Here is a 15,521-nt window from a genome sequence, read left to right on the forward strand (position 1 = left end):
TCTATAAAATTAGATGTATTAATTGTTTACCAATATGTAGTAAAATTGTATTTCCAGGAAGAAAAAGTGCACTTTTTTTTCTGTTCACATAGACTTCATGAAGATTTATGATAAACCCAAATAGTCTTTCTCATTTTCTCTGAGAAATAATCTCCAAAGAACCTAAAACAGAATGCTTGCTTTATCACTCTAAAGTAAATGAAAATTGAATATTAAAGAAGAAATTTTTCAATTTAAGGGCAATTTCAGAAAAATAAACATATACATTTCACATAAATGAAATACATTTTTCCACTTTCATGTATAACATCACGAAGACAAGTTATTTTTAAACATCTTTCAAAGCATTAAAAAATCTGGGAAGCAAATACTGAATGATTCATATTTAAATTCCTGCATACAAATTAGCTGATCTTTGTATTCATATGAAGTTCCTTTTGGAGAATCTGGCTGAAGCAAGGCCTTTTGTTTTGCTTTGCCTTCCCTCCACTCCACGTGGCGGGTGGCAGCTCTCCTCACACAAGTCCTTTTGGACACTCATTCGCAAATGGAGAGTTCTGCTTACCTCCCTATACCTTCTCACTACCCCGTTTTTGAAACAGGCTTATGCTGCCCTAAAGGTAGAAAGGAAAATGACATCCTTGAAAGTCAGAAATTAGAGTCTGTTATTTTTACTTTCAGGAAGAGAGGGGGAAAGGAGTTAGCATAGCTATATATGTAGGAAGATTCGAGATAGAATTATGGTTTTAGAACAAGATGACAGCAGACTCTAGAGGATCACTGCGAGAAAATGTATGTTTTGGGAGAAGGCCTTCAAAACCAAGGGAAAAAAATGAAATTAGAATGAAATCTAGAAGTATAGTATATGTTTGGAGAGAAAGCTGTGACAAAGTGTTTGATGTCAGCAAAGTCTAGTCTGTCTCACCGTCCAGTTGGTTACCTAAAACCTATCAAACCAGTGTGGTGGGAATGAATTGCTGTCATCTTGGAGTATCCTGAAGTGATATAGGGAAATCATAAATCCTGAAGCGTAAATAGTTCCCTAGTTTGCCTTTCCTTCCATGAAGAGGCATGCAGCAGCTATGGAGGCTCCATGGAGACCCAGGAATTGGATGATGCCTTTCTGGAAGGAGTTGTCACTGGAATTCCCAGGTCAGCCAGGTGAAAGGGAGCCATGGTGGATTTTCTCTTTTATTTCTCAGACCTCAAGAAAGAAAGCTTTCATGCCAGATCCCTCAGAAAGCATCCCAAACTTGTATATTGAGAATTTATTATAGGATGTGAAGGAATCAACACAAGCAGGCACATAGTGATGACACCAAGGTTATTGTCCCCTCGACATGTAACAGTGTCAGCAAAAGAAGCAACATGAAATAAATAGTGGGAGTGCCACAACTAAATTTGCTTTCCTAGCAACTTGATAAAATATCCTAGGGGAGAAAGACTTCTGGATATGTACAATCAAATTGTTTAAATGATTAAATATCAATACAGCTTTTATAACAGAGGCATGATCATCTGTATAGTATTTTATGTAATTTATTTCAAATTCAAATATATCAATTATAATAATTTTGAGCACTTTACCCAATTAGGATAAGCGCTTTCTGGTGTGGCAGTATGATACATTTAAAGCATCTATCTATATATATATATATATATATACACACACACACACACACATATATAAACTTTATATATATTATAAACTTTATCTATCTATCTAAACTTTTATTTTAAGTTCACGGGTACATGTGCAGGATGTGCAGGTTTGTTACATAGGCAACGCATGTCATGGGGATTTGTTGTACTGATTATTTCATCACCCAGGTATTACACCTAGTATCCATTAGTTACTTTTACTGATGATCTTCCTCCTCCTAGTCTCTGCCCTCAGGTAGGCCCTAGTATGTGTCTTTCCCCTCTATGTGTCTATGTGTTCTCAATGTTCAACTCCCAGCTATGAATGAGAACATGAAGTGTTTGGTTTTCTGTTCCTGTGTTAGTTTGCTAAGGATAATGGCCTCTAGCTCCATCCATGTCCCTGCAAAAGACATGATTTCATTCTTTTTATAGCTGCATAGTATTCCATGGTGTATATGTACCACATTTTCTTTATCCAGTCTATAATTGATGGGCATTTAGGTTGATTCTATGTCTTTGCTATTCTGAATAGTGCTGCAATGAATATATGTGTACATGTATCTTTATAATAGAATGATTTATATTCCTTTGGGTATATACCCAGTAATGGGATTGGTGGGTTGAATGGTAGTTCTGAATTTAGGTCTTTGAGGAATCACCACACTGTCTTCCACAATGGTTGAACCCACAACAGTGTATGAATGTTCCTTTTTCTCCACAACCTCACCACTGTCTTAATATTTTTTGACTTTTTAATAATTGCCATTTTGACTGGTATGAGATAGTATGTCATGTCATTTTGATTTGCATTTCTCTAATGATCAGTGATGTTGAGCTTTTTTTCATATGCTAGTTGGCTGCATGTATGCCTTCTTTTGAGGAGTGTCTGTTCATGTCCTTTGCCCACTTTTTAATAGGATTGGATTTTTTTGTAAATTTGTTTGAGTTTCTTATAAATGTTAGATATGAGACCTTTGTTAGGTGCATAACTTGCAAAATTTTTCTCCCATTCTGTAGGTTGTCTATTTATTCTGTTGAAAGTTTATTTTGATGTGCAGAAGCTCTTTAGTTTAATTAGATCCCATTTTTCAATTTTTGGTTTTGTTGCAATTGCTTTTGGTGTCTTCATCATGAAATCTTTGCCTGTGCCTATGTCCTGAATGGTAGTGCCTAAGCTGTCTTCCAAGGTTTTTATAGTGTTGGGTTTTACATGTAAGTCTTTAATTAATCTTGAGTTGATTTTTGTATATGGTATAAGGAAGGGATCCAGTTTCAATTTTCTGCATATGGCTAGCCAGTTATCCCAGCATCATTTATTGAATAAGGAATCCTTTCCCTATTGCTTGTTTTTGTCAGGATTGCCAAAGATCAGATAGTTGTAGGTGTGCAGTCTTATTTCTGGGTGCCCTATTCTGTTCCATTGATCTATGTGTCTGTTCTTGTACCAGTACCATACTGTTTTGGTTACTGTAACCCTGTAGTATAGTTTGAACTTGGGTAACGTGATGCCTCCAGCTTTGTTCTTTTTGCTTAGGATTACTTTGGCTCTTTGGGCTCTTTTTTGGTTCCATATGAACTTTGAAATAGATTATTTCTAGTTCTCTGAAGAATGTCATTGGTAGTTCAATGGGAATAGCATCGAATCCATAAATTACTTTGCACAGTATGGCCATTTTCATGATATTGATGCTTTCTCATGAGTATGGAATATTTTTCCATTTGTTTGTGTCATCTCTGATTTATTTGAGCAGTGGTTTGTAGTTCTCCTTGTAGAGCTCTTTTACTTCCCTTGTTAGCTGTATTCCTAGATATTTCATTATTTCTGTGGCAGTTGTGAATGGGAGTTCTTTTGTGATTTGGCTCTCAGCTTAACTGTTGGGGTATAGGATTGCTAGTGATTTTTGCACAATAGTCTTGTGTCCCGAGACTTTGTTGAAGTTGCTTACCAGCTTAAGAAGCTTTTAGACTGAGACAAAGGGGTTTTCTAGACATTGAATCATGTCCTCTGGTGACTAGTCAGCAATAGTTGTACTTCTTCTCTTCCTATTTGAATGCCCTTTATTTCTTTTTCTTGCCTGATTGCTCTGGCCAGAATTTAATACTAGGTTGAATAGGAGTGGTGAGAGAGGCCATCCTCGTCTTGTGCTGTTTTTCAGTGGGGAATGCTTCAAGCTTTTGCCCATTCAGTATGATGTTTGGGTTTGTCATACATGGCTGTTATTATTTTGATGTATGTTCCCTCAATACCTAGTTTATTGAGAGTTTTTAACATGAAGCAATGTCAAATTTTATTGAAAGACTTTTCTGCATCTATTGAGATAATCATGTGGCTTTTGTCTTTAGTTCTGCTTTTCTGCCCTGGTAAAATGACTGGATAATATGAATTTTTTATTAAAACTTTAGTAAATGACAGGAAAATACTGTTATTCTGAGCAATATTGCACTCCAAGAGTATTTTATTAGTCTCAGAGTCTCAGCTTCTTCCAAGTACATCATTAATAGTTCTAATAATCTGACAGTCACTATAGAATAACTCATTAATTTATAAAGTATTTAGAGACCTTTTAAATATGATAAAGTTCTGTGAAAATTAAGTTTCCATTTTACCTTCTGAGAATATTTTATACACTATGTATTTAAAGTGTAAACAGCATTATATTAAAGAATTCCCAGCATTATTTAGTATTGGGGAATTTAAAAAATCCATAGCTACATAAAAGTGTAGAGTTTAGAACATCTATGCAGAGACTCTTCTTAAAATGCCGCTGTACTGAGCCTGAACAGGTCAATTAACTAGAATGTGAAGCTTTCAAATGAAGCTTTTAATTTCATAGCCATTTCCTTTGACATTCACGAACATGCTAAAAGCAAAACATGAGTTTTTCACCCTAGAAGTCAATATCATTTCCCTTGAAAAGTGTTTCTTGCCCTCTTAGGTAGTATTTTTGGGGCAAAAGAGGTGGTGAAAACGGTTGGCCAGTCTTATTTGTTAATAGATTTATCTAAAAGTGTGTTACAATGTATATTAACACATTAAAAACAGCTACGTTTTGAATTCAGTTCCAGTACATTAGAACATTTCTTTATGTACATATTTTATTTATTTAATTATTTATTTTAGATTTTTTATTGATACATGATAGATGTACATCTTTTCAGAATATAGCTGATAATTTGATACATTCATCTAACATGTAAAGATCAAATCAGGGTGATTAGGGTATTCATCATCTTATTTATTTATCTTTTCTTTATGCTAGGAACATTTAAATTGTTTTCTTCTAGCTATTTTGAATTTATGAACATTTTAAAATGCAAATACCTTTTCTGAATATAAAACAGTTTATTCTTTGAGCATGTCTGTATGTATGTGTATGTGTTCATGCATGCATGCCTTGAATGAGTTTTCATATCTTTATAATTATTTATGCTCAGTACTCATAATCAATAAACAGTGATAATCTAGTAAAAAAATGAAACTGTAAGTGGTACCAAATGCACTTTTGGAAGACAGTCTGTTGAATATGTAATTTCCCCCCCCCATTTTTTCAGGCTTTAGATACCAAATAAACATATGTAAAGTAAGTTCATTAGGAAGTGTACCAGAAGTGTCCTAGTAGCCATTCAAAGAGAATTATAAAGTTACAAAACTTTTCATAATGATTTATAAAAATAAACACTAGGAATCAATCATTTTTCAAATCATAGAATGTTTAAATTTTAATGCCAATAATGTTATGCTATTAACTTCCACATGATACTGTCAATATATCTCAAAGACATGATTTTGATTTAAGACTTAGAGTTCATCTTTTGTTTGCTTTGAACCCATTTATTATACAAATGTGGTGATTTTTAGTTTTTCAGGACTGATAAACACAATTTTGGGGGTAATTCTTACCGTAATTGCAGGTCCAGCAAAAGCCAAGCTAAGCAACATGAGGAATGGAATTGCCTCCTGGGTTGGTTCAATGTACGGCATGCTAAGACTCCGATCATAGCAGCTAAATCCAGAGTGTACAGGTTTGAAGACATCCGTGAGTTCGAGGAAATAGAGGCTAACCACCGATGATGCCAATATAGGCAACTAAGAATGAAGGAAAAAGAAGATCAATTTATTCTACCTGACATACAGGCCATACACAGAAAACAAGTGGCTTTCTCTCCTTCTCTCACTATTCCCCTCCAATTCCAGAGTTAAAAATCATTTGTAAGTTCTATTGCTTCTACCTTCAACGTGGATTCCAATTCACCCACCTTAGTCATAGCCTGTTACGAGTCCACCCCAACCTTCTAACTGGTGCTACACTTTCACTCCCACCCTCCCACTATACCCATTCATTTTCCACACAGCATTCCAAGGGGTCTTGTAAAAGTATTTCAGTTCAGATGTGTCAACATCACTGATAATCAGAGAAATGCAAATCAAAACCACAATGAGACACCACCTCATGCCAGTCAGAATGGCAATTATTAAAAAGTCAGGAAACAATAGATGCTGGTGAGGCTGTGGAGAAATAGAAATGCTTTTACACTGTTGGTGGGAATGTAAATTAGTTTAACCATTGTGGAAGACAGTATGGAGATTCTTCAAGGGTCTAGAACCAGAAATACCATTTGACCCAGCAATCCCATTACTGGGTATATAACCAAAGGAATAGAAATTATTCTAGTATAAAGACATATGTACATGTATGTTTATTGCAGCGCTGTTTACAATAGCGAAGACATGGAACCACAAATACCCATCAGTGATAGACTGGATAAAGAAAATTTAGTATATATACACCATGGAATACTATGCACCCATAAAGAGGAATGAGATCATGTCCTTTACAGGGGCATGGATGAAGCTGGAAGCCATCATTCTCAGCAAACTAACACAAGAACAGATAACCAAACACACATATTCTCATTCATAAGTGGGAGTTTAACATTGAGAACACATGGCCACAGAGAGGGGAACAACACACACCAGGGCCTGTTGGAGGGTGGAGGTTGAGGGGAGGGAACTTAGAAGACAGGTCGATAGGTGTAGCAAACCACCATGGCACACGTATACTTATGTAACAAACCTGCACATTCTGCACATGTATCCCCCTTTTCTTTAGAAAAAATAAAGAAAACAAACAAACAAACAACAACAACAGCAAAGTATTTCAGATCTCATCACTCTCCTATCTGAATCACTCTAGTGTTTCCCACTCAACTTGAATAAAATCCAAATGCCATCCCATGCAATGCAAGTTGCTTCATGCTTTGGCTCTTGATTCTTTTTATACCACATTTTCACTGCTCCTCAGCCCCCTGCTCACTGAAATCTAATTGGTTTTCATTCTTTTCCTGTAATAGTCAAATTCATTTCTGCCCAGGATCCTTTGCACTTGCTATTTCTTCTTCCTTTTGTGCTCTTTTTCTGGCTCTCGATACTACTGGCTTCTTTTCATCATTTAATGATGCCTTTCTGCACCCTCTACCCAAGGCAGCTCTTGATCCATCCTTCACTCTCTACCTTATCATTTTGCTTGATTTTTTTCATGACACTTATCATTAACTGAAATTACCTTGCCAGTTTAATACTTCACTTATTTGTTTTTCATCTCTCCCAGTCTCCCACTGAAATAAGTGCTCTATGAAGTGAGAGTCTGCCAGTGTTATTTATAAGTCCTGGCACTTGGTAGGCAGGGAATACATCATTTAATAATTTAAGGAAGCAATCAATACTTGCTGATAACTAGCTAATTGAATAAATGTGTAAACCTTAATTTAATTACAATAACTAGACTGGAGTTACCAGATTTAGCTAATAAAAATACAGGTCACCCAGTGAAACCAGAATTTCAGATAGCAATGAATAATTTTTAGTGTAAGTATACCCCATGCAATATTTGAGAGAGACTTACACTGAAAATTGTTCATTGTTTATCTGAAAATCCTGACTTCACTGGGTCTCATCTATTTGGTCTCCCTAAACTAGGCACACTGTACTTTCTAGGTTTTGTGTACCCTTTTTGGGTTCAATTATTTATTCATTCATGTGTGAATGTGCCAGGCACTGTGTAGGTAGATATAATACATGGAACAAGAGATAGACTTGGTCATCAAGGAGCAGTAGCTTAGTGAGAGACCTGCTCTCAGCTAAAGAGAAAATATCGCAAACGCTTAACCTAGTGCCAGACTTTCCAGAACCTGAAAATGTAGACTTACATAACACTCAAAGAATTGCTTAGTTTAAGGCTTTGTTCCTTTAGAGGATATAATATTTATTTAAGCAAACAGGAAATGTTTTTTATAAAGACAATATTAACTACTCATGATTTCTGATTGTTTGGTTTGAAAAAACAATTTTTAAATTTTTATTTGTAGAAGACAGCATTATGCCTTCTAGTCCCAAGAGGTCTTTTTTTGTAATTAAGAAATAATTAGGTTTACTGGCAGAAAAAAAGAAATACATAGTAAGTAATCTTGCATTATCTTTTTGTTTTTCAGATGGATGCTTTGTAGAGAACAAAAAGTATATCAAAAACATTTATTTTTTCTTATTGACTATTATTCGATCACTTCAAATATCTGATCATTCCATCTCACTACTTCCCTCTTCGATAGTGCACGAATAGTAGCTTTCAGTCTTGACCAATACATCAGCATTTCATGGTGCATGCACATTATTTAAATTTCCACTTAAATCCATATAAATATATTTAAGTATTAATTTAACAAGTACTTCATAAAGTGCTTACTATGCATCAATTTTTCTGTTTTAGAAATTTTAATTAATTTGACACATTTTAAACTCATTTAACCTAAAACTTTCTGTTGTGATATAAGATAACTGCTATCAGTATCCTTATTTTGCAGGTGGATAAGCAGTTACCTGTCATAAGTGACAGAGGTGGATTTTGAATACATGAATTCTAGTTCCAAAGTCAACAATATCTGGAATAAATAGCTTATAAAAGTTATTAAGTATTGTTATTGTTATAACTAGTAACAATAATATATTCATTAAACATCACCTTTCTCATGAAGCTTTGCTTGACAATACCTTTTGAGAGTAATTTCTTCAGTCTTATTCCCCTAGTACTTCTTTTTAGGAAATTTTTACCCACTGCTCTTTTTTATCTGCCATAAATTAGGTTTAGTCTTTTGCTTTGCTTCCCAAACTAAAATCGCCTTAAGGCAGGGGCCTAATCGCACTGATTTCTGTGTTGCCACTAATATACATTATAGTGACTTCCGAATATATATGCATGTATCTATATATATATACACATATTCTACATTAACATATGAATTAAAGTAATTTGTCACTAATATTATGCATTAGTCTTTTCAGCCAGTAATCTTCCTGAAACTGACAATTTTTCCAATTATATCATTTTTCCAATTATATAATTTTCCATATTAATATCTTCTACATTTCTATAGAAGTATGTTTTAAAACCTTCATTTGTTTCCATAGTAAGAATCTTTTTTTTCTCTGGGCACGGTGGCTCATGCCTGTAATCCCAGCACTTTGGAAGGTGGGCAGATCATGAGGTCAGGAGTTTGAGACTAGCCTGGTGGTGAAATCCCATCTCTATTAAAAATAATCTTTTTTTCTTTTTGATATCTATTTCTCTTATTTTTTCAAAAGCATATTTACTCTGTTCCTTACATCATTTTGTTTGTAATAAAGAGTTATTTGTATAAAATCTTCATTATATTCGTTATATTTTAGAAATAAATAATTTTATACATGGTGTTCCCACACTGTAGTTTACTACCCAATGTAATGAATTAAATGACAATGTTTATTTCTAACGTAATTGTCTTCAGAGTTACCTTTTTATCTTTGAAATGCTCAGTAAGAGATTTTTTTTTTTTTTGAGTGGAAGGAATTTAACAGATGGTATGTGCCAATTTTGGCATACATATAGAATTGATATGCACATAATAAAATTACACAGACTTGTTTTGATTGCATTTAAAATGAGATTTTGAAAATGAGATTTAAAGAGATTTTTTAAAAGTATGTAGCCAAACACTACAAATTTTATTCTCTAATCATGATATAGCCCCCAAAAAAGTGTGAACCAAGCTTTTTTTTTTGGCAGGTGCGCCATCTTGGGCCACTGCAATTTCCACCTCCTGGGTTCAAGTGATTCTCCTGCCTCAGCCTCACGAATAGCTGGGACTACAGGCGTGTGCCACCACGCCTGACTAATTTTTTGTATTTTTAGTACAGATGCAGTTTCACCGTGTTAGCCAGGATGATCTTGATCTCCTGACCTCGGTTATCCACCTGCCTTGGCCTCCCAAAGTGCTGGGGTTACAGACATGAGCCACCGTGCCCGTCTGAACCAAGCTATTTGTATGCAGCAATAGAGAGGAGGGAAATTACCTGAGGATTAGGAAAACGGTTTATTTTCAAAAAGAAAAGATTGATTCTTATAATTACCATCCACTAAGGAATCTGTGAGTGAAAATAACAGAGCAATTTTTAAGAAGAAAAATTATAACTGTTTTAGAGAACAGGGCAAACAAAAGAAAGGTGTTTCAAAATACCACGTTTGCTAGACAATATTGATTTTTCTGATGCCAGTTTTAAAAAGACAAATTTAGATTATATATCCATTTTAGTGAAACATTTTATCAAATCTATCATGACACTTTGTCTAGATCAGATAGCTTACTTGTTTTTAGCATGATTATAATAAGGACAAACTACTTTTCACTGGGGAGAGTTCACTTTGCTCTGAGCCTGGGGCAAAACAGGTCAGCTCCATTCTTTGCCTTCTTATAGCCATCATGAACTCAGAGTCCTATAAGAGCCTTTTGAACTGGTGGAAACCATAGTCACAAAGGGCCAATTAATATACATGGTAATGGTGGCTCATCCATTTAGTCATTCAACAAATATCTTTGGGAGCCTGCTAGCCCCAGGCCTTGTTCTAGGTCCTGGGAATACAGTTATGATAAAACAAAATCTTTGTCCCTATGAATATTTCATTCTACTTGAGGAAGCCAGGTAAAAAATATATATTATATATATTATATATATTAAATGTATGTCAGAAATATATATATCATAAAGAACACATACTATAAAGAAGAGAGCTATGTAATTAAGTGCCTGAATTCCTATTTTAGATCAAGGAAGACCTATTTGAGTAGTTGCCATTTAAGCAGAGACTTGAATGGGCAAGAAAGAACTAACCAGATAAAAACCAGGTGAAAAGCACAATCAAATGGAGGAAGTGATACAAAATGAAGTCAGAGAGGTAGATTTGGGACCAGACATTGCAGAGTCCTGAAGTCCAAGGAGGAAGTTAGAATTTTATTTAAAGTAGGATCAGAAACATTCCAGAGAGTTCAAGCAGAGGTGTAATAGGATTTGCAATGGATTTTACAAAGATCTCTGGCTGTCAGATTGAGGATGATCATGGCGGGTCAAAAGTAGGAATAGGGTAAAAATTTAGAAGACTGTTCAAAACTCAACAAATATGTATTGAATGCCTAGTAGGCACCCGGCACTTCTCTAAGTGTAAGGAATGTAGCAGTAAACCAAACAGAGAGCTCCATGCACTCACAGAGCTTACATTCTAGTGGATGTATGGCAATGGCGGAAATCCAGGAGACATGAGGCAGCATGTACTAGAGTTTAGTACTGGAAATACAAAGAAACTGGTAGATTGTTGATATGGTTTTGGAGACGGATATAACAAACTTTGTTTATGGCTTGATCAATGAGGAAGATAAAACAATAAAGGTTGATTTCAAAGATGGGATTTGAGGAATTAGGTCAGTGATGTCATTCCTTGGGATAGGGAGAAGTTTGGATGGAAAGAATAGAAGATTCTGTTTTGAAAGTATTAAAACTGTTACGTCTCTTAGTTATTAAAGTAAAATGTCGACTTGGAGCTAACAGGAGAGACCAAGGCTGGAGGGATAAAGCTGCAAATTATTGGTACTAGATGATTTAAGCAGCAAAATCCTCACTTTTGGAGAACAATGCTAGCATAAGACATTTCAAAGTTAAATTATTTTAGCTTTGATATAAGTAATGTTACAAGAAGGCAAAGAAAATAATTGTGTATATTTGTGCCAATCATATGCAAGATCTATTATAAGAGACAAAGGAAGATTTTAATATTAATAACACATTTTTAAAAATGAGATGCTTGGAACCAACTTGATAAATACCCTGAAATCATATAAAATGTGAAATTTGAAACAGTAATAAAATACATTGAAATTCAGTTCAAACTGGGAAAAAAATGCTAGCAGATCAAAGCAATTGTATTAAAGCCTGTAGCCATGAAGAAGGTTGCCACAGGTCAACACACACGTGGTGAGGGAATTTTCTACTTCCTACAGTATGATCTTTAGTGGTATTCTGTAGTATTTTTTGCCTTGTAGCTAATACAGATTAATATTTTCTTCAAATATTGATAATAATAATAAAATAATATTAGGCTTTATGATATATAAAACTATCTTCGCTCTAAGTATAGCATATTCAGATTGGCTGCAAAGAACTTCAAAAATACAGATTATAAACACACACTAACACTTAAAGTGTCATTAAGGGAAATAATTGGTCAGAAGGAGTCTGCAACATTACTTAAGGTCTAGAAGTCTAAACTAGTTTTTATACATAAAACAGATACGGCTTGTATGACATGAATATATACAAATTGAAACAGGGCAGTGTGATTGAGGGAAACCGGTCTGGCCTCAGAACCAGGAGAATCCAGTTTTTCCCCTCATTTATTCTGCCAGCTTCTTCTGGGATTTGGAAAAGTCACTTAACCTTTCTGGGCATCATTTCTTATCAATGAAATGATTTTTTTTTTTTTTTTTTTTTTTTTTTTTTTACATTGCAATCTAATGAATGAAGAATCATTTCTCTCATTTCTTTCACACTATCACTGCCTTATATAAAGCATTAGGGCCTTTAAAAAAATCTCTATTCTCTTCATAATTTGTTTCATCCTCCACAATGCTTCCAAACTAATTTTCCTAGAATTCATACCTCATCGTGCATTTAATGGTGCCCCATTAATAACAAAATAACGTGCAAATTTTTTAGAATGATATTTATGACTTTTTAAAATATGGCCTTGATCTGCCTTTCTTGGTTAATTTTGCTTTCCACCTACTCTCCACTCTCCTAAACCAGAAAGACAGCCCATGTTCCCATTATATTTATATTTCAAAAAGACATGTTCTAGTCACTGCTTCACGTTACAGTTCCACATTTATTTCTCATAAAAATTGGACTTATCCTTTCAGGTTGAGGTCATAGAATTTTTTTCTCCCTGAAACCTTCTCCAGGCTCTCCACTCAGAATTGAAGACTCCATCTCACATACTTCATATCTAACTTTATCGAAGGATCTGTTAGTCTGCCTCTGATTATAGTTATTTATATATTACCAGCCCTTGCCCCAAGATCAAGTACTCAAAAGTGAAACCTTTGCAATTTACCCAGTGCTTTGAATGTTTTAGGTGTCCAATAAATGTTCACTGAATTTAGTTGAAAGAAATTAAGACATTTTGACTAAAGGAACAAAAAACATAGACAATTTCTGAAAAATATACAGCAGGTGTTGAGGACTTAGGTGCCAGATACTAGTTAAGTTTAAAAGATTGCTATATTCAATCTACACTATATAAAGTATCTATTAGTATCCCCAAATTACAAATGAGAAAACTGAGGCAGAAATAGTTTACATAAATTGTGCAATAGCCACAAAGCCCCCAAGTGGGAACACCCAGACTCCTACCCAGGTGTCTAAGTTGGGAAATGTGCTCAAAATTCTTTGCTCATGGAACTCAAATGGCTTTCCTCCTCCACACCGCTAAAATAACTGTATGTGGGGTGCCCATATGGGGAGAGGGGGTCCTAGGAGAAAGGTGCAGTTTGAAGAAGGCCATTCTGTTTCTCTTAATTCTTATTACTCTTAAACATGTTCTCTACTCACTTATTCCTTATCACCCAAACGTGAAAATGGCTTTGTTTGTTCCAATCTGAGATCTATCTTTTCTAGAGCTCCTCTCAGTTTCAGTAGAATTTATTAGGTATGTACTCAGACCTAAAAAGCAAAGGACATTTACTGAGTTTTCATTTAGACATTTCCTCCTAATTATCTAATTTAATTCTTATAACCTCCTTGGGATTCTTAAGATAAATTTGAGATAAGGACCATGGCCCAGATAAATAAAATAGAACGCCTGGCTTCAAAGGCCAGTAATAGAAACCTGGTCTGTTAAATTCCTGGAAGCATGCACCACCGTGTATCCTGCTGCCATTCTGCCACATGTCACCATCTGGCACTAGTCTAGTGCTTTTCAGGAAAGGATAGCTCCAGGCTTCAATGAGATTGCCAGTTTAAAGGACACAGGAGAGAGATGGCCATGTGTCAAGGGGTTTCAACGGCAACAACAGCGAAGGGCTGGCAGGCACTTTCCAATCACACTCTCACTGATGTGCTGCCCTCAGGTTCTTCCCTGTGCAGTTTCTTTGAAGTCATTTGTATTATTTTGGTTTTGGGAATATCTTAAGAGCATTTAATTATATTTCGGGTATGGTCTGCTTTTATTTTCACTTTTGTCTTCCCTAGTAAATGATTTCTAACATAAAGTATCAGAAATTAGGCAAACGTAAGGTTCCAGATGTTTTCCTGCTTTTAGTGCTTCCTTTGGAGCACTTTCTCTGACCATACAGAGATACCCTGATGAATGCCTGGATCATAGCAATTGTCATATGGGATGGAAGTTGTTCCTTTACGTTCTCTCCTATTCGGCGACAAGATCCTTGAAAGCAGAGAAATTGTCTTATCCATCTCTTTAGCCCTGACATGCTAGGTGTCCTCAATATACAATAAACTAATATATACAATAATATGCAATAAACTAATACATACATGGATAATTTGAAGAGAGATGCCAAATGTTGAGACGTTCTTGCAGTATTGTTAAGAAAATATCTCCCATTTAAAAAGATCTTCATTTAGTCTACCACAAGAAAATGCTTTCTATTTTAAATTTCTAGAATTCTAATGATTTCATTAGCATTAAAAAAATCAAGAAACTTACATTGGATCCTCCATAGCAATGATAATTAATAGAGAAGATAATTAATAATACTTCACCTAATGGATGTTTTAAGTTGAATGGGAAAAAATCTGTTCTATCCTGAATATGAAAGTACATCTTTACAGCTCTAAAAGGACCAATACAATCACTCAATGATCTAACAGTAAAGTCAAAAATAATGATAAATGGTTGTTTTATTACCTGAATATTGATCTAGCACTGGGCTTGGGGTAGTAGGTTTTGTAATCACCAGTCTTAACCTCAGGTAGTGAAAATTTGTTCTTCTTACATAATTAGACACTGAAGTATGTGCATTGTCTTGGAAAGCATTTTATTCTTTAAACCAAATTAGAGACTAAGACCTGAGGCTGAGGATCTGTATTTCAATTGTTAAAAGTAGTTGCTTTTAAATCCTTTCTTCTAGCTGTAATTTCTCTTCCCTTACAACATACAGCTGATATTTTAAAATTTGGGTAATAAGGCCGGGCGCGGTGGCTCAAGCCTGTAATCCCAGCACTTTGGGAGGCCGAGACGGGTGGATCACGAGGTCAGGAGATCGAGACCATCCTGGCTAACACCGTGAAACCCCGTCTCTACTAAAAATACAAAAAACTAGCCGGGCGAGGTGGCGGGCGCCTGTAGTCCCAGCTACTTGGGAGGCTGAGGCAGGAGAATGGCGGGAACCCGGGAGGCAGAGCTTGTAGTGAGCTGAGATCCGGCCACTGCACTCCAGCCTGGGCGATAGAGCGAGACTCCATCTCAAAAAAAAAAAAAAAAAAAAAAAAAAAATTTGGG

The 15,521-nt window shown here is 35.2% G+C and overlaps 1 protein-coding gene across 2 annotated transcripts in view; it reads right to left on the reverse strand.

The window, feature by feature from the left end:
- Positions 1–15,521, reverse strand: part of PLPPR4 (phospholipid phosphatase related 4) — a 45,757-nt gene that overhangs the window by 15,537 nt on the left and 14,699 nt on the right. For both annotated transcript variants that reach the window (XM_023231052.1, XM_023231051.1), the window contains exon 2: positions 5,546–5,731. In XM_023231052.1, coding sequence (XP_023086820.1) covers positions 5,546–5,731 — 186 coding nt within the window. The remainder of the gene's footprint in view (positions 1–5,545; positions 5,732–15,521) is intronic.

Source organism: Piliocolobus tephrosceles, chromosome 1 (genome assembly GCF_002776525.5).
Source record: "Piliocolobus tephrosceles isolate RC106 chromosome 1, ASM277652v3, whole genome shotgun sequence".
Lineage (NCBI taxonomy): Eukaryota > Metazoa > Chordata > Mammalia > Primates > Cercopithecidae > Piliocolobus > Piliocolobus tephrosceles.